Source organism: Lissotriton helveticus, chromosome 4_1 (genome assembly GCF_964261635.1).
Source record: "Lissotriton helveticus chromosome 4_1, aLisHel1.1, whole genome shotgun sequence".
NCBI classification, from domain to species: Eukaryota; Metazoa; Chordata; class Amphibia; order Caudata; family Salamandridae; genus Lissotriton; species Lissotriton helveticus.
This window is the reverse complement of record NC_136063.1, coordinates 2,140,450,414-2,140,477,999: the sequence shown is the minus strand read 5'-3', so window position 1 is coordinate 2,140,477,999 and position 27,586 is coordinate 2,140,450,414. Positions and strand designations below refer to the sequence as shown.

The following is a 27,586-nucleotide window of genomic DNA, read 5'->3' as shown; positions in this document are numbered from 1 at the left end:
TCACAATATTTGCCTCTCTGAGGACACCGTATTAAACAGATACTGTACTCGTCGACAAATTGTTCAAATACTGCATGTTATGTATACAGTAATGAGGAACTGCTCTCTGCCTCTACCACCCGCAACACTGCTACATTGTCCCCGTTGCATAACTTTAATTAAAACTATAACGTATGGAATAATCACTGATGCTCAAAGAATGCCTGTGTAATAAATGCATTATCACCTGGCTGCCAATTTAGAGGTTGACTGGAGTAGCCTCAGCTATGACTACCTTGCCTGTTGCAATCCCTGGAACTGCAGTTGCTAACCCTGGCCCCAGGGAACTCAACGGCAGCGGCAGCGACGAAATCTAGATAGGGCTCGAGGACCGCTATTATTTACTTTCTATAGTTAACACTCCTTGCCCTTCTCCTAGCTCCTCAACTGCAAATGGGAGGCTACTAGGGGCTAAAAGTGGCTAGGTGTGGGAGGGGTCAAGCTTGTGGTGTCGTCAAGGTGTAATGAGCCATCCAGCTCCATCCCTTTGACCCCAACCCTGTGACCATCCAATCAACCCAATGGTTGGGCACGGCTATGGGGGATAAATAAAGAAGATCGAGACCGCTCGTGGATCCCCCCCCCCCCAAATGGTATATGTCTGTGTGGGACTCTATTCAATGTGCACAGTGGAGTAGGCCCTCCTGCTGTGCAACAGGGCATTACACTGGCAATGAGGATCTCTGCCTCAAGCTTCTGCACCAGCTAATAGCAGTCTTCACCCTGCCAACACAGACAGCTATCAGCAGGTTTCCTTCTACGGGCCTGGAGCACACAGCGCGACGCCGCAGGCCAGCGGCGGCCCCTTCCTTCAAACCAGGATGCATGGGTGACAAACCACATGGGAAACACTCACACTCATGAGCCACATCCTACGTCAAGAAGACTCGAAACACTGAGCAGCATTGCGGGCCCCACACCGGGTCCCCCACATGGCACACTATAAGCCTGGTGCACAGGCCCTGCCAAGTGCATCACCCAAGACTGTACACCAAGCATTCCAGGTGGGCAGAACAGCCCCATTCCACAGGCCTGATGGCCATTTCAGCCCACAGTAAGTAAAACATCTCCAGGGTATAGAGTGGCAGTGTGGGTGCTCCCCTCAGCGCATCAAGGGTATCAGCCTTCACCTTCATCACAGCAAGCAAATCCCATTGGGCAACACCAGCATAATACAATTGCGGATAATGGTGATTTATCGCGTGGAGACTTGCAAGCCCCTGCGCCCACACTAAGAGCTATGAATGCAGCCCACCCTCACAATCCGGTCAATGAACTGCAGCCCTTCAGCGAGCACGCTATCCCAGCCACTGCTGAGTGGTAGGCCATCCACCAGCTACTTTCGAGCGACAAGGGAGACAGATGTTGCTGTTAAAAGGTAATTGCTGCTGCACTACGCTGGAGAAGAAATATATAAACCTTTCGAGCACCTCTCAGGAAGGGGTCAGACAATGATTTTGGCACAGCCACCAGGGGCCTCAATTCTCACTTTTGATCCTCAGCTCAACTCCGGACTTTGAGCGGTTCTAGTTACTCCGATGCCATCAGGAGTCCTTAGACAACTTCTACATCCGCCTCTGAGGACTCGCAAGCACATGGCCCAATGGTGATCAACCCAAGGAAGTGTGTGCGCAACTAATCCAAGGGTGCAGGTCCATAACCCTTAGAGGCCTCAATCTACACCAACCAGGCATCATCCTGGTCCTCGCCCGGTCCAATGGCCTTTCAACTGCACACACTGCCGAGATAGACATGGCACGCACTTGTGGTCAAGGCGGCACACAGTCCAGCAATCTACCTTGAATCAAGACATACACAGCTGATGTAGTCAGGGCATGTACTGCGACAAGCGGCAGAAAAACACCAGAAAGCATGTCTGACACCCATTGCAGGAACTGCAAGAGATAGGAACATCCACTGAACAACTGTCCTGCACAAGAAAACAAATGCTCATACTTTGGAAAACCTAATCACTTTGCAAAGGTCTTCCAGAGCGGGCTGAAGACCCGTGGTGGCAGAGTTAGAACGACACCCTTAAAGGTGATCAGACACCTCACGCTCGAAGACAGCAAACAGCAAGTTAAGGCATGGGCGCCCGACCACCAGAAGCTGGGTTGCTCGGAAGACAAATGCGCTCTCCTTATATCCTTCACAGAACACATGAAGCAAAACCGGAGATCACAAACAATGTGCAACATACTTATTACAGGGCCAGCCTTGAGAGCACTCATTGACACAGAGGATGTCAATGAATGTCATGAGCCACCAACAATACACCAACCTCAAGCTAAGTCTGGTCTTGTCACCCTCACCATCAAAATCTGAACATACGAAGGCCAGGGACCACTCCCGCTCATAGGAGTAATGAAAGTAACAGAGCAGGATGAAGACCAGGAAGCACCTGAAAAATTCCACATTGTCAAATGAGAATCAGAGACCCTAGTCATGTGACACACAGCCAAAGAACTCAGCCAAGTATTCTTTGCTGGGACTTTCCAGGCCACCTAAGTGGATGCCATCATACGCCAATTTTCAAGTCTGTTCCATGGACTGGGGTGTCTCAAGGACCTGCCTGTGAAGCTGCACATAGACTAGATAGTTAAACTGGCGGCACTACGACACCATAGGGTGCTGTTCCATCTATGGCCCATTAGTTGAGCAAGACCTGGAGAAACTGGAGAAGCTCAACATAATCGAGAATGTATCGGGTCCTACCCCATGGTAGTCCCTCTATGGTATTTGCAGAAATACCCAGGCAGTCCGGCAAAATCCGTCTGTGCATCAACATGTGCCCCCCAACAAGGCCTTTAGAAGAGAAAGAAATATCACCTCTAATACGAATTATATAATAGCCAACCTCAATGGCATCAAGTGATTCTGTAAACTCAACTTGAATGCAGGCTACAACCAACTGCAGCTAGATGAGGACAGCCAATATATAACCACTTTTTCAACACATCTCAGCATGAGGCAGTACAAAAGCCTACATTTTGGAAGCTCTGAGGTGTTCCAGAAAACCATCCAGCCTAAAAGGCATCATGAACATAAATGATGACATCCTCATCTACTCGATGACCACTGGAGAACATGATAGCTGCTGAACGTGCCCCTGAGACAATGAAGAGAGCATGGCCTCAAGCTCCACCACGAAAAATGATACTCCTTCGAAACAAAGATCGATTTTTTTCAGATATGTGTTCACCAAGGAAGAAATTCAGGTGGACCCTTGAAAGTTGCAGGCGATCCAGAAGGCACCTGCCCTAAAAAACCTGAGAAATACGCAGCTTCCCAGGGATGGCCACATACTATGGCCGGTTCAATTCCAACCTAGCGACCCTAGCGATTCCAATTAGTGTACTCACAAATGCAGGTGCATGATGGGTCTGGGGCTCCGAAGAAACAAAGGCTTTCAAGAGCGTCAACAAAGCGCTGCTGGATGGCACCAGGATGGCATACTTTGACATGGAAAAGCCAACAGAGATGATTGTTGGCATGAGTGTTGTAGGACTGGGAATGGTACTGACCCACATAAATGAACCAGGGTGAAGGGCATCCATTGCGTTTGTAAGCCGGGACAGGTATGTCTAAATCAAGAGGGAAGCACTGACGATCAAGTGGGGCTGTGGGCATTTCCTCCTATATATATGTGGAAAGCCAGTCAACATAATCACGGATCATCAGCCACTGGTCTCCCTGCTTGTTGGGGCCACGGCATTCTTTACCACCAGGAATGAGAGGTTGGCAGTGTAAATGTAACAGTTCCGATTCAATGATATCTACCACTTCGGATCCAATTATCCAGCAGACTTCCTCTCCCGTCACCCTGTAACCTGTAGGGTCGCTCCAACACACAACAGCTCTCAAGCTGAAGAGTACCTGTGAATGGTGAGTCGAGGGGCGTGCCCAGTAGTGCTAAGTATAAAGGAAATCAGACAAGTGACAGCCAAAAATGAAGTGCTTCAGAAGGTCACCACCACTCTTCAAGAAAGAATCTGGAAGGCATTCTGTGGATGCCAATCAGTGGATCAACACTGACAAGAACAGACTATAACAGCTCTGGAGGGTCAAACATTAACTAAATCTCACACCTGACGGGCTACAGCTACGTGGACAACACATAGTGTTGCCAGCATCATTTACCGATCGAGTGTTGGGGTTGGTGCACGCGGGACCTCAAGGAGCAGCAAAAACAAAGGCAAGACTGTGGGGAAATATGTGCTTCCCAATCGGTAGTCACTGCTGCAAGTTGCACCATGGTAACCAGCCGCCAAGGCAAGGAGACGATCATCGGGAATGCATCATGGTTCAAGAAGGCAGAAATTCTAATGACGGAGGAATGCATAAATGCGGGAAGCAGCTTGACCGCAGAGTCGCATGAGTGGACCACTATTACTATGCTGGGCAGCCCTGCAGAGACACCAAGCACAGACCCCAGTGGAGATGCCCAAACAGTCAAGTGCCATCTGGAACCTGTAGTACAATCTCATGCCCAATCCAAACCCCATCCAGAGAGGTTGCGTTGGAGGGGATATCATAAACCATCCAGCCCAATCCCTTTGAACCTGACCCAGTGAACATGCACACAACCTCATGGCTGAGCGAGGCGATGGAGTTTAAATAAAGGGGCTCAAGTCCGCTTGTGGGTCGTCTTAAATTGTACATGTCTGTGTGAGACTGTATTACCTGCTAGTAGCGGATCAGGCCCTACCGCCGCACGTCCGCACATTACACAAGACTCAAATTATGTCTGATGTCATCTCCACTATTTTGTTTAATTTGGTGACACTGGGCATCCCCTGTGATAAGCTATGTTCCAGCTGGGCTTGCACAGTAAGTAGAGCAGAGATTGGGAAATATTAAGTCACAGTTATCATGAAGAGTTATTTTTTAGAGGGTTTTTATTTGACTTTTTGGGGGTCTAGCTCACAGAAAAGGTGCAAATGTAGCCGCTGTGGTCTAATGCCTACCATTTCTGTTAAATTCTTACTTTTGCGTATTTTCAAAATATCTCCTGATCAGTGCATGAAAATTCTAGAGTTGCAAGGAAGCCTAAACCTGAAATGACAGATGGTCTGCATGTAGAGATCCAACTAGTTTATATTAGATATACAAAAAGCAACTTACATTTTTGCTCCACAAGGAAGTTATTTTATATTTGCTGAGAAATCCCTAACTTTACTACGCCTGAAGACACAGATGGTTTAGGGATTTTGCACCATGAATTTGCACTATTAATCATACATTTTAATGCCTGAGTGCATGCTTAAAAGGCATGAAGAACAATTTGGAATGTCTATGAATACCCACAAAGGACCTCATTTACAAAGCTATTTTGTCCCCGTCTTCATTTACTTAGGTATCCAAATGACGATTTTGCAGGTGTAAATTGCAAGTGTCGATTAATTGAATCAGAATTTGTGGATCCTTGGAAAATCAATTTGGAAATGTGGAGAATCCAGTAGTATGGTACATTTTCTGCAACAGCAGTGTTATCAGGTTGGTGACAGAAGAGTTAAATGTGGAGAATCTAGTAGTATGGAGGATTTTCTGCAACAGCATTGTTGAAATGGAAGCTTTCAGTTGAGCGGTTTAACCCCTTGGTGCTGATGACGGCTCCCGGTCATCATAAGTTACGGTGGGCGTGTGCTGATGACGGCCGGGAGCCGTCATGACCATGCCCGCGATCGGAATGTCCCGCACAGGCGGGGAATTCCGGCCGCAGCCAGGGGGTTAAGGTTCTTGGAGCAGGAGTAGGCTTGGTTCAATGTTTTTGTTTTTTTATCGTCAGGATTTCAAGGGTAAGCATGATGTGATTCTAATGTCTGACTGTTCTTGTAATGTCTAAGTTGTCTTTCAGATCAATGTGAAGCACAACATAAAGGTCTTTGCAGATGTAACTTAAAGTATATCCTGGAATGAGTAGGCAACCAGAGGGAATAACTTAAAGTGGGAGGGATGTGAATGGATTTACTAAAGCTTTTTACTAGGACGCAGCAAGAGGGAGGACGACTTTTATTGGGGTTAGGAAGGATTTGGGAGCTCACCTAATAATGAATTACCACCATTTAGATGAGAGAGAAGCAGAGCCTATTGGAATGAGGGGTCAGATTTCAGAGAAGTTGGATGGTATATTTGTGGAATTATTCAAACGAGTTGGTTGATGGTAAGTGCTAGCAATGTGGCAAAAGTGACTAATTTAGGAAGATGCCGGACTCAGAAACAAAACGTTTTTTTGCACTGGGGGTGGGGTTCTTGGTAGTGTAGAAGGAGGAATTCTTTGAGATATGGACATGTTGCTTTCCAGACATATTAAAGGTTCCATGTAGGGATTTAACAAAGAGGTTGGCATAGGGGGCACAACATTTAGAAGCTAAGTTGGAGATAGAAAGGCACCAATTTTAATGAACTGTGATCTTGACATGAAAATGTTGTGGATGTGGTCTTCCATTCTCATTCTGATGGAAAGGATGTTGAGGAGACTATCATGGTCAGTTCTGTCGAACTCTGCTCATAAGTTCAGAAGCACTAGAAGACATATGTCAACAGTGTCCATAATCAATCAATCAATCAATTGGTACTTGCATAGCGCAGCTGATCACCCGTGAGAGTATCCAGGCACTGGACTGCAGGATTTAGTCCAAAAGCCAGTCTTGAGTTTCTTCCTGAAGTATGCCAGCTAGGGTGATGTTCGGGAGGGTGGGGTCAAGGATTTGGCGACAAGGTGGGAAAAGGAACGTTCTCCGGGGTGGCAGCGGCAGATATCTGTTCGGGGGTGGGGGGGCAGATTGAAGGTTTCTTGATGGTTGGTGGAAATTCATGCAGGGGTTCAAATATGCCACTCCTTTGTCGTGGAGGGCTTTGTAGGTGTGGGTCAGTAGCTTGAACTGGCATCTCTTCTGGTTGAGGGACCTGTGGAGGTCTCTCAAGTATTGGGTGATATGGGTCCTTTTGGGCAGGTTGAGGATCAGTCTGATTGCCGCGTTCTGTATCGACTGGATTCTTCTCATGAGTTTGCTGATTGTGCCTGCATAGAGTATGTTGTTGTAATTGAGGTGGCTGGTGATGAGGGCTTGTGTCACTGTTTTTCTGGTGCTCATAGGGAGCCAATTGAAGATTCTGAAGATCATGCGAAGTGTGTGAAAGCAAGCTGAGGAGACGGCTTTGACCTGTCGTTTTATGGAGAGTGTGCTGTCCAGGATGATGCGCAGATTCTGATTATGTTTTTTTGGTATGTGGAGGTGGGTACAACTTCTGATGACCACCAGGTGTCAGCAGGTGAGGCTGCCGAAAATCAGCACTACAGTTTTGTCTGTGTTGAGCTTCAGGCAGTTGCCCTTCATCCAGGCGGAGATGTTTTTCATGCAGTTGTGGAAGTTTGACTTCATGGTGGTGAGGTTGGCTGAGAGCGAGAGGACGAGCTGGGTGTCATCATAGGAGTAGGAAATGATGTTGATGTTGTGGGTTCTGGCGATGCCTGCTTCCAGCATTATGTAGATGTTGAAAAGGGTAGGACTGAGGGATGAACCTTGAGGGATGCAGCAGATTGTGTGTTTGGGTTATGAGGTGAAGGGGCATCATCTTAGATTCCCAGATGGTGTAGTCATTTGATGAGTGTGTGGTGGGAGACAATGTTTTAAGGCTGTCAAGAGATCGAAGAGGATCAGGACGGCAGATTCTCCTCTGTCTAGTAAGGAGCAGGTGTCCTCTCTGCTGTAGTTGAGCTGTAGTTGGCTCTGAATACTGATTGGGAGGGGTCTAGCAGTTTGCTTCTCTCCAGTTGTTCAGAGAGTTGGAGGTTGATGCTTTTTTCCAGGTCTTTGGTGGGAAACGGGAGCAGCGAAATGGGGTGGTATTTCTTGAGATCGCTGGGGTCTATGGAGGGTTTCTTGAGGAGGGTATGATCTCTAAGTGTTTTCAGGCATCAAGAAAGGTGGCAGTGGTGATGGAGGTGTTGAAGATGGTGGTGAGCAGGTGGCTGATCTCGTTGCTTCCGAGGCTGAAGAATCGGTGGGGATTGGGTTGGAGGGTGCTGCCGAATGGATGGAGTTCATTAGGCCATAGTTTTTGGTCTGTTGAGCTGTTCCCATGTGATGAGCAGGTGGTTGCTAGCGTTCTTCGTGGTGGTTGGGAGGCTGAGGAGGTCGCTGTGTTAGGGTTCAAAGCTTATGTATATGGTGGCTATCTTGTTGTGGAAGTGGTCTGCTGGAGTGTCGCAAAGTTCCTGTGTGGCGGGGATTGAGTACTTGGTGGCTTATGGGCAGGTCAACTCTCTGACGATGGTGAAAAGTTCCTTGGTCTGGTTGGTGCTGGCCTCGATGCAACTTGCCAAAGCCTCCTTTTTTGCATCTCGGAGTCGGTGGGGGTATGTGTTGAGGGCCGACTTGAAGGTGGCTCGATGGGTGTTGCTTCTGCTGGTGCACCATATTCTTTCTAGGTGTTTGCATCTGTGTTTCAATGCGCTGAGTTCTGGGGTGTACCAGCTGGCTGGTTTGGCAGGTCAGCGCGTTTTGGCTGATTCGGTTGGCGGTGCAGGTGATCCATTTGTTGAAGTACTCTACTGCTTGATTAAGGTTGGTGTAGATGTCAGGCTAAGTAATGCTGGGGGCGTTGGTCCATTGGCACTGAGTGACTTCAATCCAACTGCAGAAGGAGGCGCTGTGGCGGTTGGGGGTGGTGCGGGGTTGTCCAGCAATGGTGAAGTGGATGATGCCTTGATCGGACCAGGTGAGATCCGTGGTGCAGTTGTATCTGACTCTGTTGCTGGAAGTGAAGATAGGTTCTAGTGTTTGTCCTGCTCTGTGTGTGGGATCTGAGACCACCTGCGTGAGGCCAATGTTGTCCATTCTTTCCAGGAGGTCAGTGGAGTTGATGTCTGTGGGGTCGTCCACATGGAAATTGAGGTCTCCCAGGATTTCGATGGCGAGCGGGATGATGAATTCGGTGATGGCATCGCTAAGGCCGGTTCGGGCCCTGGGGGTCTGTATGCTAGGGTGGCTTTGATGATGGTATTGATGCAGGTGTGGAGTTTGGAAGTTGAGGTGTTCCATGATCGGCCTGGTTTCGTCTTCGGTGGTGGAGCCAATGATTGGTTCTTTGTGTATGATGGCGATGCCACCTTCGTGTCTGTTGGTGTGATCCCAGTGTTTCATATTGTAGCCAGCTGATTTCACTGTGGTGATGTCAGAGGCTGATGTGGTGGTGAGCCAGGTTTCTGTGGTGAAGGTCACGTCAGGGGCAAGGATAGACACGGTGCCCCAGACTTCCGTGGCCGGTATGCGAAAAATGCTGCATTTGGATAGGATCCAACTTGAAAGAATTTAAAGAGTTACTTTCTTGTATTTAAGATAGGATTTGCAGTGAGACAACTTTTTCAGCGATTTTGTGCAGGAAGGACAATTTAAAAATTGACATATAGATTTATAAGTCTTTGGGATCTAGGTTTGATTTTTATTTTGGGTGAAGCTTGATCTGGCATGATTTGGGAGAAGAAAGGAATGTACCTTCTTTGAGAGAGGAATTGATCATTCTTGGGATTATTGAGACATTGTGAGTAGTCCAAAACGTTCAAAATAGTTTTTCACACCTATTTTATGCATACATCATTGTTACCACAATAGGCAGAATTAGGTGTGGAAATGGGTTACAATTCCAATTAAAATATAGTGCATGTAAAACTCCATATCAAAGCAACTTAGTCCTAGTTTTACCTCAGCCAAGGATGGCTATGCAAATAAATGAGTCTTTAGAGCCTAAAGAGCAAAAACTGTTGGATATTCCTTAGTTCGTATCGTACAAAATTCCATAATGAGCTGTCAAGTACAGTGGAAGGGAGGACATGAGGAGACATTTCTCTGCAGATCCCAGACATCTTTTAGGGCATTATAGTGTGAAGTTGTGCTGTAGGTAATTTCGAAAAATGCTGGAAAACATTTTGTGTGCCAGCGTGATAACCTTGAATTGTATAAGTGCGTCAACCAAGAGCCAATGCAGGCTTCGTTGAGCTGTGAGGAAACTTGCGGTTTCAGATAAAGTGAACACTGCGCTTACTGCTGAATTCGGCATTAGGTGATGCTTGAGGATGTTCCTTATGGAGGTATTGACCAGCAGAGTATTGCCATTGTCCATTTTGACACACAAAGCAGCTCTGTCAGCAGTAGACTGATCTTCTGGCGACAGTAAGAGAATTGAAAGTTGGACGACTTAATAATCTGATTGAGTTGATGATCCATAGAAAGGAATTCATCAAAATACACCCCCAGAGTACTGAACTTTCATTTGGTGTGAACATTGACCTTTCCCTAGATAAATTACCTATAGCTTGCACGGTAATTTTTAAATGAGTAGTTTTAACCAATTAAAATAAACTCTGTTTTGTGTGCATTCAAGTTAATCCAACTTTCATTCGTCCTTTCCTGAATATGACTGAAAACCTCTCAAACTCTCTGTCTGGCTTACAACAGAGGAAAAACACTCTAATATTTAGTGGTCCTGTGAAATGGAAGAATTTCACACAAACATATGTATCTTGCCTCTAGGGAAAAGGTTATGGTTGGTTTGAACCTTTACATTTAGCTGAAACAGGTGTATTTTCCACTAGTAGAACTCTGCCTATTTAAAATTTGGCTAACACATGATGATCTATGATTTTCACAGGTTTTCATTGTCGAGTCAGAGATTTTTGTGAAATACAAAAAAGCAGTAATGAACCAATGAACGTGAAATTGACTCTGTTCTATTTTTTGTGAATGAAATAGTCCAATTAAGTATAAACGAAACATATGGTACAATTCTTTAAAAAAGTGAGGAATTCTACACCCAATGATTTATGAACTTGCATACACTTGAAAATCTGCAACACTCTCATGTTTGCTGGAGAACTCTGGAAACCTTTGTTGATTTGCAAATGAAAATATACATCGACATTTCCGGGTTTACAATTTTACGTACTGCATAATGGTGCATGGACAAATGCAATTGCAACAGTATTTTTTTATTTTCGTTTTGTATCTCCTGCCAAAAAAACATGTATTACCCATTGAGAATACCCTCTCAAAATAGTCCTGCCAGTAATTGGTGTGTTCCGCAATCCTTAAAACTCTCCAAAGAGATTTAATCTGAAACAATTTTCAGGTAATATTGTGAATACCCACACATGTCTGTTTGTGTGAAAGTGCTCAATGTTAAGGCCTGTCTAGTCCCAGAATGTTCTACCCATGCGTTGTCCCAGAATGTATGTTAACTCGCATAAATATCTTTCTATGAGTAAATCCTCTTACAAGTGTAAAACTAACCTTTGTGAATTTAAAAGTTTACATTTGTAAAAAAAACAAAGCTACATGCTTCTCATGCCAAAACTACTTAAAAAAATTCTAAAACATATGAAAGTACATAGTCCATCTGCATTTTTAAGAGCTATCTTAGGTAGTTTCAATATCCACTACGACCCCCCTCCACAGTTATGCATAAAAGGTCCTGGGTAGGCTTTTCAAACTAAGCAGGCCATATAGCTAGATATGGGATGTTACTGAATGAGAAAATTCTAATGTCTTCAATTTGTAAACTAAGAAAATTCTTTCGCGAAGCACATTTACCCTAAAACAATAGAGCAATCAATGATATCTGTTTTATTTATTAGATAGCTATTTTAGAATGAGTTTCTTCATCTAAATACAAGTTTGATATCCAAACAGTAAAAAGGGAAGCATTATCTCAAAATTTAGATCCTGAAACATAAAGGTAAGCATTCAAACAAATACCTTCTTCCACCGTTGAGTCCAGTTGGGTCACTTTGATCACCAGGAGATCCACTCTCTCCTGTAAGGAGTTCATCCTCATATAAAAACTATTTGCCTCATTGAACAGCTCTCCAAATATGTCCTCAGCATGTCTACCTGTGGAGGAATAGGAAACATACAGAGTGATATGAAAGCCCACACAGTGGTTAATGCTGAATTTACGGGCAACCCTCTTTTTTCATGTGTCAGCCATGGATTCTTTAGGTGCCCATGATTTCCTTATGTAAAATAAAATATTGCTTTTACTATTTTGTAAAATGTCTAAAGTGGTTGTTCTAAAAGCAACAGCATGGTTAAGAATCACATTACCCCATCGTTTATACTTCATACAGATGAGCAACTTCTAAGTAAACGTACACAACTCCCTCAAAATGGATATATATTGTAAAACGTAGTTCCAATTCTTTATCATAAAAAGCATAGAGACATAAATATATAAATATTTAGTTCATAAACCTCTAAAAAGTGCCCAATTGTTTGACGCCACTAATGGCGTGGTTAATAGTTTGGCAACAGTGACAGTACCCTCTTTGCCAAACCAAAGGTCTGCCCTCCTCATTTTGGGCCGGATGTAGGTAAAGTACATTTACCGATTCTAAAATACCGAATTTTACCGATTCGGTATTTTAGAATCTGTAAATGCTATGTAGGTAATTACTCGGTAAGTATTACCGAATCGGTGCGATTCGGTATTTACCGAATCGTTAAATACCGATTCGGTATTTCCCATTCTTTCCTATGGGCCTGTAGGCCCATAGGAATGAATGGGAATTACCGAATCTGTATTTACTGATTCGGTAAAAGGGGGGAAACATTCAAGGGTGGCAGGGTGTCACTTTGACACCCAGTTGCACCCCTGAATTGTGCATGGGTGCACATGTGGCACACATACATGCCCTCAGGGCATGTATGTCTGCCACATGGCACTGCTATTAAATGCAAAAAATTTCTTTTTTTTAGGGTTTTCGTAATTTACCACCAACTTGTAGTTGGTGGTAAATAACGAATCCTTATAGGTGAAAAGCACTCACTTGAGTGCTTCCTACATTTTAGATTTGGTCATTTACCGAATCCGTATTTAGTAATTCGGTAATTTACCGAATTCTTAAATTCCGATTCGGTAAATTAACTAATCTGAAATGTAGCCACCTACATCCCAAATGCCTAATACCGGTCGGTAACAGCCGAAATTCGGTAATTTCGGCCATTACCGACCGGTATTAGGGTTCCTACATCTGGCCCTTAGTGTCTAGAGCAGAGACTACTCCATTTCCATCACCAACATAAACCTCCGACTGACTGATAGAGTAAGGTCCGTCGGAGTTTGGCCACTCAATTTACAGTGGGCGAACATACGGCCAGTTTTCACTACCAATCACCGCCTGGCGGTAAGGGGCAGTGAAAATTGCAAAATGGCCCTCATGCCATGGGAGAAAACACCCATGGGGGGCTGGAGGGTGGTTTTATTTTCAAAAACAAAATTTCACTTTGAATTTTTGTTTTGAAAAATTAAAAAAAATGTTTGCTATGGCGCTCCACCATGTTGACGGAGCCATCTATCAAAGTTACAATGCATTAGTAGGAATCCGTGGCCGTACTTCATCTCAGTATGTGGCAGGCAGGGAGTCCATTAGGGTGACTAGGTACTTTACTCCATCGCCCTGACAGAGTAAATATTCTCCACAAAAACTCTAAGTAAGGCCAAAAGTATCAAGTTTATAAAGAAATCAATCAGTCAATCAATCAGAGCATTTATATAGCGCACTACTCACCCGGAGGGTCTCAAGGCGCTGGGGGGAGGGGGTCCGCTACTGTTCGAACAGCCAGGTCTTGAGCTGCTTCCTGAAGGCAAGGTGGTCCTGGGTCAGGCGGAGGTGGGTCGGAAGGGAGTTCCAAGTCTTGGCGGCCAGGTAGGAGAAGGACCTTCCTCCTGTGGTGGCTCTTCGGATGCGGGGGACGGCGGCGAGGGCGTGGCTGGTCGATCGAAGCTGGCGTTTGGGAGCGTAGAAGTTGAGGCGGCTGTTGAGGTAACCTGGGCCTTGGTTGTGTAGGGCTTTGTGTGCGTGGGTGAGGAGCCGGAAGGTGATTCTCTTGTTGACCGGGAGCCAGTGCAGGTCTCTCAGGTGTCCGGAGATGTGGCTGCAGCGGGGGATGTCCAGGATGAGTCGTGCTGAGGTGTTCTGGATCCGCTGGAGTTTCTTCTGGAGCTTGGCGGTGGTTCCGGCATAGAGGGAGTTGCCGTAGTCCAGAGTTTTAAGAGATCAGAAAATGGTGACCACCCTGATACGCCAATAACACTCAAAACTCTCTGGGACCAACAGTATCATTGTTATTTCAATAACTATTTTTGTTGCTCTATATTTTTTATTCTACGCACTCAATAGAACGTGAGCTAAAATGCAGTCATTCCATGGGTTTATATTCCTCTGCAGAGAGACTGCAGGTAGTTTGTAGTACTCAAGGTTAAGACTGACAGGTGTGTTGTAATATGTTGGGATCTGTCTGGAATGAGTCATGGCAATGTTAAGGTCTATGGTTTTTAGACTTGTAGAAGAATCCTCAATGTATACAGTGCCCCAGGGACTGTGCTGAAACAGAGAGATTCTGAGGACTGAGTTTAGGGAAGACTATTGCACCCATTGCATAAATGCATCGATAAATGATCTGTAAAACCGAATATAGCTGTGAATTGCCTACAAGTCACAATGGGGCATCCACTTACTCACAGCCTTGACTGCATAGTCCAAATCCCATATTTACAGTTCCAGGGCCAGTCCTGTTCTTCTGTAATGAACTCCCATCCCTAGACTGTTGTGTTTTCAGCATAGAGCTGACCCTTCCTCTCATTCATTATCAGTCACTTCCACCCAAAGCTTCAGAAACAATGGATAACTCAGTGGTACAGAATTCTCACGAATTAGGAGTAGCCACGGGTAGCAGCTGCTACTTGAGCCTTGCTGGTGGGTACCGCTGGCAGAGCCAGTGCAGTTTCCATTTCAGAGATTATGAAAGCAGCAACTCGGAGAGTATATAAACAGAGTTTGAAAAGCCCCATTTACTTTATGTAGTTTCCACAAATTGTCATATTGTACACGTCAGCAGCAAAAAGGAGAATGTTAAGTTCTTAAGTGTCTAAGACTGGGTCAAGAGGTCAATTCTATGATGTCATCCGAAGTCAAGAGATATATTTATATATATATATATATTTATATATATATATATATATATATATATATAGAGAGAGAGAGAGAGAGAGAGAGAGAGAGAGAGAGAGAGAGAGAGAGAGAGAGAGAGAGAGAGAGTGTGCGTGTATTTAACCCATATTCAAAAATGCTAATGTCTTCATACGGTACTCATTTCTCATTGAACCGATACTATAAGTGACAAAATCAAAGATTTTAGTAGTCTGGATTTAATTTTTTTTTTAAAACAACAGTATTTGCAGTTCACTACTTTTAAAAGATAATTCAGATAAAATGTCTCCACTAAGGGTAACTTACTGAGACTCCCCAGCTGTTTAATGATGGCCGCCAGGGTGCTGTTCGTGACGCACTCGAGTTCGCTGGTGACCCCATTTGGCACAGTCCCTCGGCACAAGTGCCGGGGTTCAATATTTCTTTTCACCAACGGCATGTCTCTGGTGTAAGCTCACTTCAGCATCTGTAAAAAACCATACATGCAATATTAAAAAACCAATAAAGCGAGAAGGAAAGACATTTTCAAAATGTTAAAGACTGTTTCAGTCAACTCCTATTTTCACTAAGAAATAATATGTGTTTTTATAGCCTGAAGAGGCGTCTGCAAAGCGAATTGGCAACAGTTAACCCAGGGTTTAATCAATAAGGGCAGACTCCACTGTGTATGGAGGATGGAGTTTCTTTCATTATTGTTAGGAGTACAAAATACTAAATAAATCGGTTATGACTCTCAGTGTATTCCTTGGTGTGATAGTAAGAGTGCATTCACGCGCTTAACATTCAGTACCAGTACGGCCGAAGTTCACCCCCTGTGCAGATGTTTACAAGTCATGGGGGCATATGTATGAAAGTTTGATTTTGCGATTCTCAAATACCGAGTTATAGAGAATCGCTATTTGGGAATCGCAAAACAAGATGTATGTAGGATTTGCAAAAAGATTTGCGAATCCTACATATTACTTAATTGCAAATCGCAAAGTGCGATTTCTCAATTAAGGAAACCCTCTCCATTCATTCCTAGGAGCCTAGAGGCTCTTTGGGAAGAATGAGAAGACATTCTCAATTTGCGATTAGCAATTAGAGAATCGCAAATTGCGAATGCAATTTCAAGGTTGCAAGGGTGTCAAAAGGACACCCTGTTGCACCCCTGAAATAAGCATGTGTGCACATGTGGCGCACATGCATGTCCTAAGGGCATGTATGTGCGCCACATTGCACTTTGAAAAATGCAACAAAATATGCATTTTTGAAAGAAATCGCAAATTTCCACCAACTTGAAGTTGGTGGTAATTTGCGATTCCTTAAGGCCAAATTGCAGTTTTTCTGTGCTTCTTACATTACATTTAAGAAATCGCATTTTGCGATTCCTTAAATTCAATTGCAAAATAGGGACTCACAAATTTTGCGATTCCTTATTTTGCGAAGCAGTTTTTCATAAATACATACAACTAAGTCCAATTGCGATCGCAAACGCTGAAATTGTTTGCGATCGCAATTTGGAATGATACATATGGCCCATGGGCTTTTATTTTTAATCTTCTGAATTAACAAAGTCCCTGTTTTCAGGTGTTCATTTACATGGACGTCAAATCCCCAAAATGCCATGTGTAATGAAAGTGACATCACACATTCTTTGACCTTAATGATATCACTAGAAGTGATATCATATGTCCTATGACCCTAAATCTCCACAGGAAACTGTGTCACATGCCCTTAATACCGAAGTCATTGCAATAATTGACTTCACTGAAGTTCTGTAATGACTGCGTGATCATAACACAACACGGACAAGTGGCCATTTTAGAAACCACCTATACTAGGGTGGTGACATGGTCTTTGAAACTAGTGGGAAGTAATATTTACTGTGAATTGTAGTGAGCCAGACCTCTTCTAGGTGGGCTTGGGGGAGGAGTTGGGAGGCGGGGTTCCCCCACTGAGAAAAATGGGACCAAATAGTCTATTAAAAACTAGAATTTTCACATATATATGCTAAAATGCCAGAGATTTGGAAAATGCATTAAAATAAAAGGGGTTCTTATTAGTGATATGATTAATATAAAAATATAAATACAATGGGACACAGTGCACTTGCATTAAAAAAAAATAATGACTATAGGCATTGGGTGATGGCTCTTTATCGCTTTGTGTTGTGAACATAATAATCGTATACGGCCATTGTTCAGTTTAGACTTTTATATTAATCATGTCACTATTGAGAAAATCCTGTACTTTGAAAACAGAATATGCCCTGGTTCTCGTTGAGTAAGGGCTGCCCTTGTTTTCTCAGGGAGAGCTTAGGAAAGGGCACTCTTTCATATTCCAGTACTTTCTAGATGTGCCAAGCCAATAAAACATGAAACTTTTGAGGAGTTCACCCTATTGTTTTCAGAATGTGCTATGGATGCACCCTTTTGTCAACAATCATCTCCACTGTTGCTGGGCCATCATTCCCTCAGGGGTGCCCCTCACATGCAACGTGTGCACCTTTATCCTAAAAATAATCTGCTATACCCGAGTGTCAGAAGTTTGCAATGAATGCCAACATATACCTTAGGTTACTCTTATGTCAAACTACCTCTAGTAGGGGCCAGAATTTGCCATGTTTGCCCCCTCCCATATGTTGTGGTTTTCCTCTCTTATGCCAAGAAGTGTCTCCAATGAGCCAGCACCAGAATGTTATCATGAGTGCTCCCATGCCAACAATTTCCTCAAGTCTGCCAGTATATTCCCATGGGTGCCTATTATGCCAAATTTACATTGTGCATGCCAGTACCAGTATTTTTCACCGGTGCCTGTCATGCTAACAATTGCCTCCAGTGTGCAAGAGGTAGAATTGTTTTCATGGTTGTCTCTATTAGCCAAAAATGACTTTTGGTAGGTCAGGGCCAATGGCGGATTAGCAAGCATAACTTCACATTTTCACTCACTCACTCACACTCACTTACATTCATTCATTCACACTCATTCTCACTCATTTCCATCGTTCAGTCTCACGTGCACTCATTTATTCTTACTATCTTGCATGCACTCTAACTCACTCTCATTCTTACTCTGACTCAACCATACTTACTCATATTCACTTACACTAACTCTGTCATTCTCCCATACTCTCACTCACTCATTTCTCTCCTTCATTTATACTCACTCTCACTCACATTCACTATAACACTCACCTTCTTTCTCACTCATGTGCAGTCACTCTTATTGTCACTCTTTTTGACTCACATTCTCACTGACACTCAATCTCACTGATTCTTACTTACTACCTGTCACTGATTCTAACTCACTTTCACTCACACAATTCTAACTCACTCTCATTCTTACTCTGACTCAATCATACTTACTAATATTTACTTGGACTAAGTCTGTAATTCTCATACACACGTACCCACTCAAGCTCTCCTTCATTTATACTCACTCTCATTCACATTCAGTCTAACACTCACTCATTCTTTATCACTTGTGTGCAGTCACCCTTATTGTCACTCATTTTGACTCACTCATTCTCACTGACTGCGAATCTCACGTTTTCTTACTCACTAACTGTCAATGATTCTTACTCACTACCTGTCACTCACTTTCACTCACACACACTCTAACTCACTCTCATACTTACTCTGACCCAATCATACTTACTCATATTCACTTGCACTAACTAACTCTGTCAGTCTCACATACTCTCACTCACTCATTCTCTCTCCTTCATTTATACTCACTCACTCTCACATTCACTCTAACACTCACTCTATCTTTCTCACTCATGTGAAGTCACCCTAATTGTCACTCATTCTGACTCACACATACTCACTGACCGCAAATCTCACTTATTCTTCCTCACTACCTGCCACTTATTCTCACTCACTACCTGTCACTGACTCTCATTCACTTTCACTCACACACACTCATGCTCACACATACCACCATACTATTACCAACACACACTCGCTTGCACAGAAACACACTAACCCACAAGCATGCATATAACATACATTTAAATACAGTTTTTTACTTAGAACACCTGCCTCTGAAGATCACCTTGTAGCTCCTGGTGTTCCATTTTTATTACACTATTAGGGAATTAAAACCTATGATTCACTATTAGTGTAATACAAAATTGGCACAAAGCGAAGGTGGAGAGCACGATACTCATAAGGGCGAGCTGCCTCTGCCTGCTTGGCACAGATGTTGCTACCTCTGAAGCCAGGGGTTGCAAGGGGCAAGCCAGCGGTCGCAACTGCGACCCCTGGTGACCCCTAAATGAAGTCCATGTTCATGTAGCGTTTGACACAGCTGGATCAGGCACCACCAAAACTGCTGCCCCCCTCCCTCGTCTCATTTAGAAGTATGGGAACCTTTAAATTTCCAATGGTTTAACCTCTGGTGGCTGCGTTGTTGGGAACCACTTACTGTTGGATCATCTGCCACAGGGCCGCTGTTGTCATAGCAACAGGGGCCCTGCACTGTTTAGGGCAGAGCTTCTGTCTTTAATTCTTTCTTCCTGAAACTGTCATGCAAGGCCTTGTGGATGTATGTGGGGGAGGGGTCTACCTGCATGTCAGGAACATTTCATACTTTGCTCTGCGCAGAGAAACCCAAAATCAATAAAAGCTCTTTAGGAACCGCTGGAAGGATTTTGACTTTGCTACTATGGTGACCTGTAGGACATCATCTCTGCCTCTGCTTGGGCGCAGACACATTGACAATGTAGCATCTGGGCACGCCCTTGGCTCTGGAATATTTATTATAGGGGCGCCCATCATAGTATGGTTTAGTGAACTGAGTTCTGCATTTTGTATTTGTGTAGGAGAGCCCCATTTACTTCTTGTCTCTTTGTGGGTTTTTTAACTGAATTGCTGTCACATTTGGGTCTCCACTCACTGGGACGCAAAACTTGATGCCAGTACATGCGGACACACTTAAACATGGCAAATAGTTGGCAAACTCCAGCTGGCTCAATTATTTTTTTAAGAAAGGCCATTGCGAAAGTGCACAAAAGCTGCTGTGGTATACAAATGAAATCCCACATGTAGGACACAATGTGAAAAATTATAATATTTAAAAGTAATAACATTAAAAAACGATCTGGAATTTTTTGATATCTGCCTTAAAACACATCAGTTTCAACATATTTTTGAAGTATATGAACAAGTTGAAAACATATCAGTGGTCATTAGGAGCTAAAGCAAAACAAAAAAACATTTTTTTATTCCTATTTTTAAGATGGAGGCCCAGCCTTTTGCCCTACCTATAATACTCTCTTGTTGGTTTGTGCTGTAGCACCCTTGGTGTTGTATGATCTGTCCTAGGTGCTATATTTGTCTGGGTAAGGTACTATTTAGAAGCATTGAGATAAAGCAACAGTCTGTTGAGGAGAGGAGCGTTTCTGCAGTGAGTAGGTTTACATACAGGTGCTTTTCTTGCTTAGTATATTAACACATGTGTTGGACCTGACCCTTTTTGCAGGGTAGCCTCAGATTTTTGCCTTTCTTTGCTGAACCTGCTTTTGTTGGCTTTTAGGACTCTGCACGCATTACTCCTGGTAACCAGTGGTAGAGCGCTTGGGCTCTCCCTTCTAAAAATGGTAAAATTGACATACACCAGATTGATCCATTTAATTTAGTTCTAATGCCTTAGTATGTGGTACTACATGTACTCAGGGCCTGAAATTTAAATGCCACCCACTAAACTAGCACTGGAAAACGTCTGGAGCATGGCAATGAACCCTGTAGTGCAGTTTTAAACTGCCATTTCAACCAGCCAAAATAAACCTTTTGCCAGGCCTAAACATTCCTTTTTAATACTTATAAGTTACTCCTATGGTAGGCTCTAAAGGCACATAGAGCAGGGCACATGGTATTTATAGGGTAGGACATGTGTAATTAAGTGTTTTATGTCCTAACAGTAAAAAATTATTAAAGTCATTTTTCACTGTACCAAGGCTACCTCTCATAGACTAACACTATTGTACCTTATTATGTTTAATATGTGATAACTTCAGTTTGGAACAGATTGAAAAATACTTCTTCCACTGATTTGAATTGTAATTTAAAATCATCTTTAGTGATAAAGCTGGATTTAGGTTACTATTCTGAAAATACCAGTTTTGGCATAAAAGCCTATACCAAAGGGGCCTTTCTGCCAGTGTCCCAGGTCACATTACTCTTAATGGCTCTCCTGTGGTGTGATATGTATTTTTTCCAGACAGTTGGAAAAAGGAGCCTGGGTGTAGAGGGAGATAATCATCCTGGCAGGATGGCTGGGGAGAAGTTGTGCCCTGGCCTGATTACACTTCAAAACAACCTGACACAAGTGCCTTTGTCCCCCCTACCCTGGTTAGAGCCAAAACAGGGAAGAGGGAATAAGTAGTCAGAATTATTTAGGAAGTAGGTCAGGATTTGCCCATACAAGCAGTCTGGCACTGGGTGTAAAACAGGCAACTCTAGAACCTAGAATCAAAACATTAGTGGTCCTGAGAAGATTCAGAAGAAGGACTGCCCTGCTATCTAAAGAAGGAAGATTAGACCTGCTTGCCTTGAACCAGGATCCTAGAAGTGACACCAAGGGCCAGTTGGCTGACCTGTTTGAGCTACAGGGACACAAAAGGTTTTGAGAGGCCTTCCCTGCAACTTCCAGGATGACCAGCACCAACTGGACCTGCATGGACATAGCTACCTACTGGCCTCTGCTGAAGTGAGTACTGACCTCCGAGAGGTGCCTTCCAGGTCCTGGACCGGTGGCTGGAGTCGCAATGTACCCCTCCAACCTGCAAACTGCAAGAATTGGACTCCAGGTGAAAATCCAGAGGTTCTGTTCTGGTTTGATTTGAAAAAACACATTCCTGGTCATCTCGCAAACGTGAGGGGACTTGACTGTGGCGGACGTGGGACCTGCATCCAACAGCTGACCCGACCTTCCTGGCTACAACTCCGGACTCCACCCATATGTTGCACATTATGTCAAAAACAACGGCCCCACGTTTCTCACCAAAACGAAGCTCCGATCCGTGCCAATCTCTTCACGTTGACAACAAATGCAATGCCAGTGTGAAGTGCCCACTGAGAACCTCTTGTAGAAGTAGATTAAGTTAGAAGGTAAACTCTTCACTGGGACGAAGCGGGTCCCTGTATTTAAACTGCGCTCCATCGCAGTCGGCTGGAAGTATTAGCTTTGACCTTGTCCAGGGCAACCGGATAACCGCAATTGGTGGTCTGTTGTTCTTGGTGCTATATTTACCCCGCCCCAACAAAATGGGTCATATTTGCAATTCCCAGCTGCAATCTGGCAGGCATCAGGGGCTGGGTGGATCTTATGGCTGTTACCCCTTTCTACAAACATGATTAATCACAGTTCTTGAGTGCATTTCCAAAACCTCAATTAAGAAAGCTGTTAGACGGGGCTGGCAAATTACAAATCTGGCTCTAACACTAACGAACAACTCAGACATTTACAACAGAGGCAGATGCTGCTGCGGCCGGCAGTGGGAGTAACTGTAGGGTGGTGACATGGGGAGGGGGAGGGGCATGGTGGGGGGTAGTAATGTATGGATTACGGAGCTTCCCAGGTAAATAAACATTCAAATAAATAAAACGAATTTCGTTGAATGCACAGCATCCCCAAATGCGATGCAGTGCGCGCAACAAAATTCATTTTATTTATTTAAATGTTTAATTACCTGTAAAACTCCATAATCCATACATTACTACCCCCCATCCTTCCCCTCCCCCTCCCCACGTCACCGCCCTGCAGGTACTCCCACTGCCGGCCGTGCCTGAGCAGATGCACAATAAAGTGTTCAATGAAAAAGTCGATAACAGAGAGACAGCGTGAATGGGATGTATCTAGAGTGCTCAGGCATGGATGGGGCTAATTGCTGGGGCGAGTGCAGTCAATAGACAGAGAATGCAGTAAGCTGGTCCAAGCAACAGCGACAGAGATCCTCGTGTTTGGTGCATTTATGCAAAGACATGCATCAGAGAAAGAGGACAGGCTCATACAGCAGAAGAAATGTAGGGCTGATTCACAGATCTCTTGGGTGCGCTTAAATTCATCAGAGGTGACTGAAGGATGGCATTTAGATAGCTCACTACAACAACAGGCTGGCTCTAGGTGCACACAATAACAGCGCGCGACAGTAAATTCTACACTCTGATTGATAGAATCAGGGGAGGTGGAATCTCAGAAGACAGAATACCCTGCAGTAAGGTGTACTCCCTGCATTTGTACACATAGGAGCGGGGGCGGGTGTGGGCTGTGGAAGGAGGCCCTACAAAATGCACATAGATCCTACAACTAGTAGATGTGTGGGTATTCACAACCAAGCTGTAGTTAGTTTTCCACACATGAAACTCACATCTACTCAGACACCGCCGGCTTTGACACTGGTGGCGCCCTGTGCGACAATGTTTGATGGCACCCCCCCGCCCCCAATGACCACCTCTGCCATTTAGTTTTAAAGCACCACTCATACCGGTGGAGGGTGTCAGAGCACTTTACATCACACACACATTGCACAGAGACAATCATATGTGTGTAAATCAGTGTATAGGAATTGTTACATCTGACAGGAATACAAGGTGTAGTGTGTGAGTGACATGTCATCGATACTGGTAGGCAATATAGTTTAGGAGTCCCTATTCTGGAAAAGCGCAAATTCAGAATTTAAAACATATCATTGTTAAGGGTTCTCTTTAATAATAAGAATTGTTTTCTACCCAAATGAACCCTTTTGGCAAGATTAGTATAATGAAAGACTGGGCAAAAAAATATATAACACTAACATATACTTTGCACTTTGCATGTAGATCTTAGATGACAGTTAATAGCTCAATGTTCTATATTTGGATTCTGACTGATAAACCACAAGTAACAAAAGGAGCTCCCTTACAGAAGCTGTAAACCACTGACCTATTTCCATTATATGCACTTTGTTATCTGCATGGTACACATTCTTAGCAGCAGGCATTTTAACCCTCTGCACTACCTTAGGAAGAGTCAAAACTTCCACAAGACAAACCTCGGTCTCTTTCCAGGAAGACGATTAATCACAAGAGTTATCTTTACATTTTAATTGATGCCTGATAATTGCTGAAGGGCAGGAACACGGCAGCAGGTGCTTTTAAAATGAGAATTTACTTGTGAATATGACAACCCCACCCCAAGTCAGCGCCCGGTGCGGTGGCACCGATCGCACCTCACTAGAGCCGGCCCTTTACTCCGATGAGTTAGACCAGTCCGTGTCGCTGCGGACTGACTCCTGCCAAATGGAGGCGCAGAAAGTGCTTGGGTAGGCACTGAGGGGCAGATTTATGAAGGCCTTGCGCCGCCGATGCGGCATTTTTAACATGGGAAAAAGTGACGCACCGGCGGCGCAAGGCCTTCATAAATCTGCCCCTGAATGCCCTTCCTCAGATTCCACCCCTGAGCCCGCCCATCCCCCACATTTAAATATATACAGCCTCGTATCTGTTTTAAGGGTGGGCTTAAGCTACCAGGCTGACAATTCCTTGGCAGAGATTAGACATGTGTTTCCGAGCTGCCTTGTCCGTCACCAGCAGGTTAGTCAAAATTAGATTTCTGCGACCAAGAATCAGGAGACGAGATATTACGATTATAATCTGTAGTAGTCTACCTCTAAACCGGGAGGGCAGGGCCGGCATTAGCGCTGGTGGAGCCCCATGCGATTAACTTTTGTGGTGCCCCCCCCTCCTTGTCCAGGGATGTTCTCACTACCACCCTTCAACAGTGCGCCTCATCGCTCCATAGCCCCTCTCTCACAAGCGAACCCTTTTTAGCAACATTACGGTAATGGAAGACTGGAGACAAATCATAAGGTTCTAACCTATATCAAAAAGGCTAAAGTCTTTAATCTACTTTTATGTCTGGCCTGTCACAGTTTTTGCTTCTCAAAATCTGGTCACCCTCGTATACCATGCATCTCTTTGGTGACAGTTCGTAGGTCACACTTATTGTGCCATATTAACATTGTAACTTATGAACTGCAAGTAACAACAGGAGCTCTGTGACAAAAGCAGTAACCCACTGAGCTAACCATGTAAATACAGTTCTGTGCTCTGCATGGTACACGTTTGTTGCAGCAGGCACATTAACTCACCGTGCTACTTTGTAAGGAGTCAAAACTGCCTCTAGACAAAACTCAGATCTCACTCCAGCACAAAAAATAATCACTTGAGCTATCTTGACAATTTTATTGTTGCCCGAAAACGTCTGGACATGCAAGAAACTCTGCAACAAGTACTTTTAAACCCACAAAATATTTCTATATACAGCGCCCTCCCCGAAGTACAGGCCAGGTGCAGCTGCACGGATCGTACAGCGGCAGCCCTTAAGTCCGCCCTGCCGATGGTTTGGCATCTATACACTTTGGACGCATTACAGTTTCTTGTTTGTTTGCCCACTACACCACTCTAGACAGAGTCCAGCCATATTCAAATCATTGTTGGTCCTGATCAAATAGGGTGAGCCCAAAGCTGATTTGCACTGGTTCCTGCCTGAGGTAGAGGCACAAAAAACAATGGACTGGAATGCAGGCAGGGGCAACTGCCAGTGAGTGAGATGAGTTCCAGCGTTCCACAGATTTCTCTTTTGTTTTCCTAAAGGAACTCATACTGAGGCCCACAGCTAGCACGTGCCCTGTACTGTGATGTTTGCAGAAATAAAGCATCCCCGCAGTCAGTCCATGCTTCCAGGATTGATACGGAGAGGGTTCTCCTAAATATTATCCCCAGTCCACCCTATGTAATGGATGAGGAACCTCTCGGGTCTTCACCAGGGCTGGATTTGCTCCTGATATACCGTACCACGCTCACCCAGTTGCGCTTCAGCTCTTCTGCACCTCTGTAGACAGAGGGATGACTTGTGGCAGAAACTTTTCTCATGATTGAATCCAACGTAACCTAAGACATGGCAGAATCTATTCGTGTCTGTGGGTCCTTCCTTGGCCAGCCGACAAAGACATCCGTGAGTAGAAGTTGTCTCTGGAGTTAAAGTGGATGTATGTCGTTTCAACGCATGCTTTTACCACGCATGCTTTTACCACGCATGCCTTTACAACGCGGGGATTACAACGCAAGTCGTAACAACGAGTTGCATTGGGGGGCGCTGGATAGTGGAATAGTTTAATTTCTATTCCAACTCCAGTCCCCGTGGATAGTAGGGAAGGTGTTGAATAGAAAATTAAACTATTCCCTATCCTAGAGCGCCCTCCAGCGAAAGTCGTTGTAACGACTTTCGTTGTAATTCCTGCGTTGTAATGGTAGTGCGGGGTAAAAGTTTCATTGTAAATGATGTTCCCCGTTAAAGCAGGGCATGAAGTGTGGGACGGAGAGTAGACCTTTGATTGGAGTGGGAGTCTGTGCAGACTCATGTCTGTATCAGAGCCGTGGACAGTCACCTCACTGTGTGGAGGGATTGACCTGCCCAACACCAGTCAGAACACCTAAGGAGGAGGCAGGAAGCCCCTGTGCCACAAGCAGGGATCAGAAATGCTGAAAGAGAGTGAGGGTCATGCCCTAACATCTCCCTGTGGTCGATTGGCTTGTGATATGGCTGGTGGAGGGACTATCACAGCACTTATATAACCCCCCCAAGTCTGTGCAATAGGCCGCTTATGGATTGGTCCTGGTCCCAATCATAGGCAGCCCATATTGGAGCCCATAAAGACAGCGTTGAACCTCAATCCTCAGAAGTCACGAGTTCAGCAAGGTACAGTCTACAGTTCACTCACAGCTTCCGAATACTGTCCGATTCTACGCATTGTGGAGCTTCAGACACACCAATAGAACCAACTGCCTCCATGTTGAAACGGGCCATTGGGTCGCGGCAGAGTAGGGTGCATAGAGCGGGCAGTTGATAAAAGGGTCCGTTCACAGGTCGTCAAGGACTATCCCAGCGATATTCTGGATTTGTGCACAGTCTGAGCACCAGACCACCTTCAGTTGTCATAAATAATGTTTTAGCACCTCAGCTGCTGTCAGCTCACATGCCATAAGATGGCCCCTGGTTTGCATGGACTCACTCTGGTGCACATCAGGCGAGCCGTTCACCATCAGCTTCCACCTGCATCCCCTTCAGAGCAGACTGCACAACTTCCCCACTGCTAAAACAACAATTGATGGACAGAATGCAGAACAATGTCATACATTCACCCCAGTACAGAGATCCGGGCTTAAATCCATCGCTTTTTGGCACTCCACGCCACCCCAGTTCAGACATGGCCATATGCAAATCAGCCTTGACCCTGTGCCTCGTGGGAACAGTGCAGCCCGAACTGCCAAGCCAGGTCTTCCCTGGACCGGAATCAAGCATCCTAGGACCGGTTTCTGGCTATCAGCCGTCTTCAGCCAGGATAGTTTGAATCCAGTGGTGTGGAGAGCCTGGGACTCACGTCTGAGCATACCAATCCCACTCGGGATGACAAATGCAAAAACAACAATTGATGGACAGAATGCAGAACAATGTCATACATTCACCCCAGTACAGAGATCTGGGCCTATATCCATTTTTTTTTGCGCTCCACTGCTGGCACCAATCATGCCT

General features: G+C 44.6%; 1 protein-coding gene across 2 annotated transcripts in view; it reads right to left on the bottom strand.

Moving 5' to 3' along the window:
- The window catches only part of LOC144829578 (actin-binding protein WASF3-like), a 233,953-nt gene extending 218,455 nt beyond the window's left edge, over positions 1 to 15,498 (bottom strand). For both annotated transcript variants that reach the window (XM_078688839.1, XM_078688840.1), the window contains exons 1-2: positions 15,335 to 15,498; positions 11,796 to 11,930 (exon numbers count right to left, since the gene is read on the bottom strand). In XM_078688839.1, the coding sequence (XP_078544965.1) occupies positions 11,796 to 11,930; positions 15,335 to 15,467 (268 nt within the window). In that variant the 5' untranslated portion in view covers positions 15,468 to 15,498. The remainder of the gene's footprint in view (positions 1 to 11,795; positions 11,931 to 15,334) is intronic.
- Between the last annotated feature and the right edge of the window lie 12,088 nt (positions 15,499 to 27,586).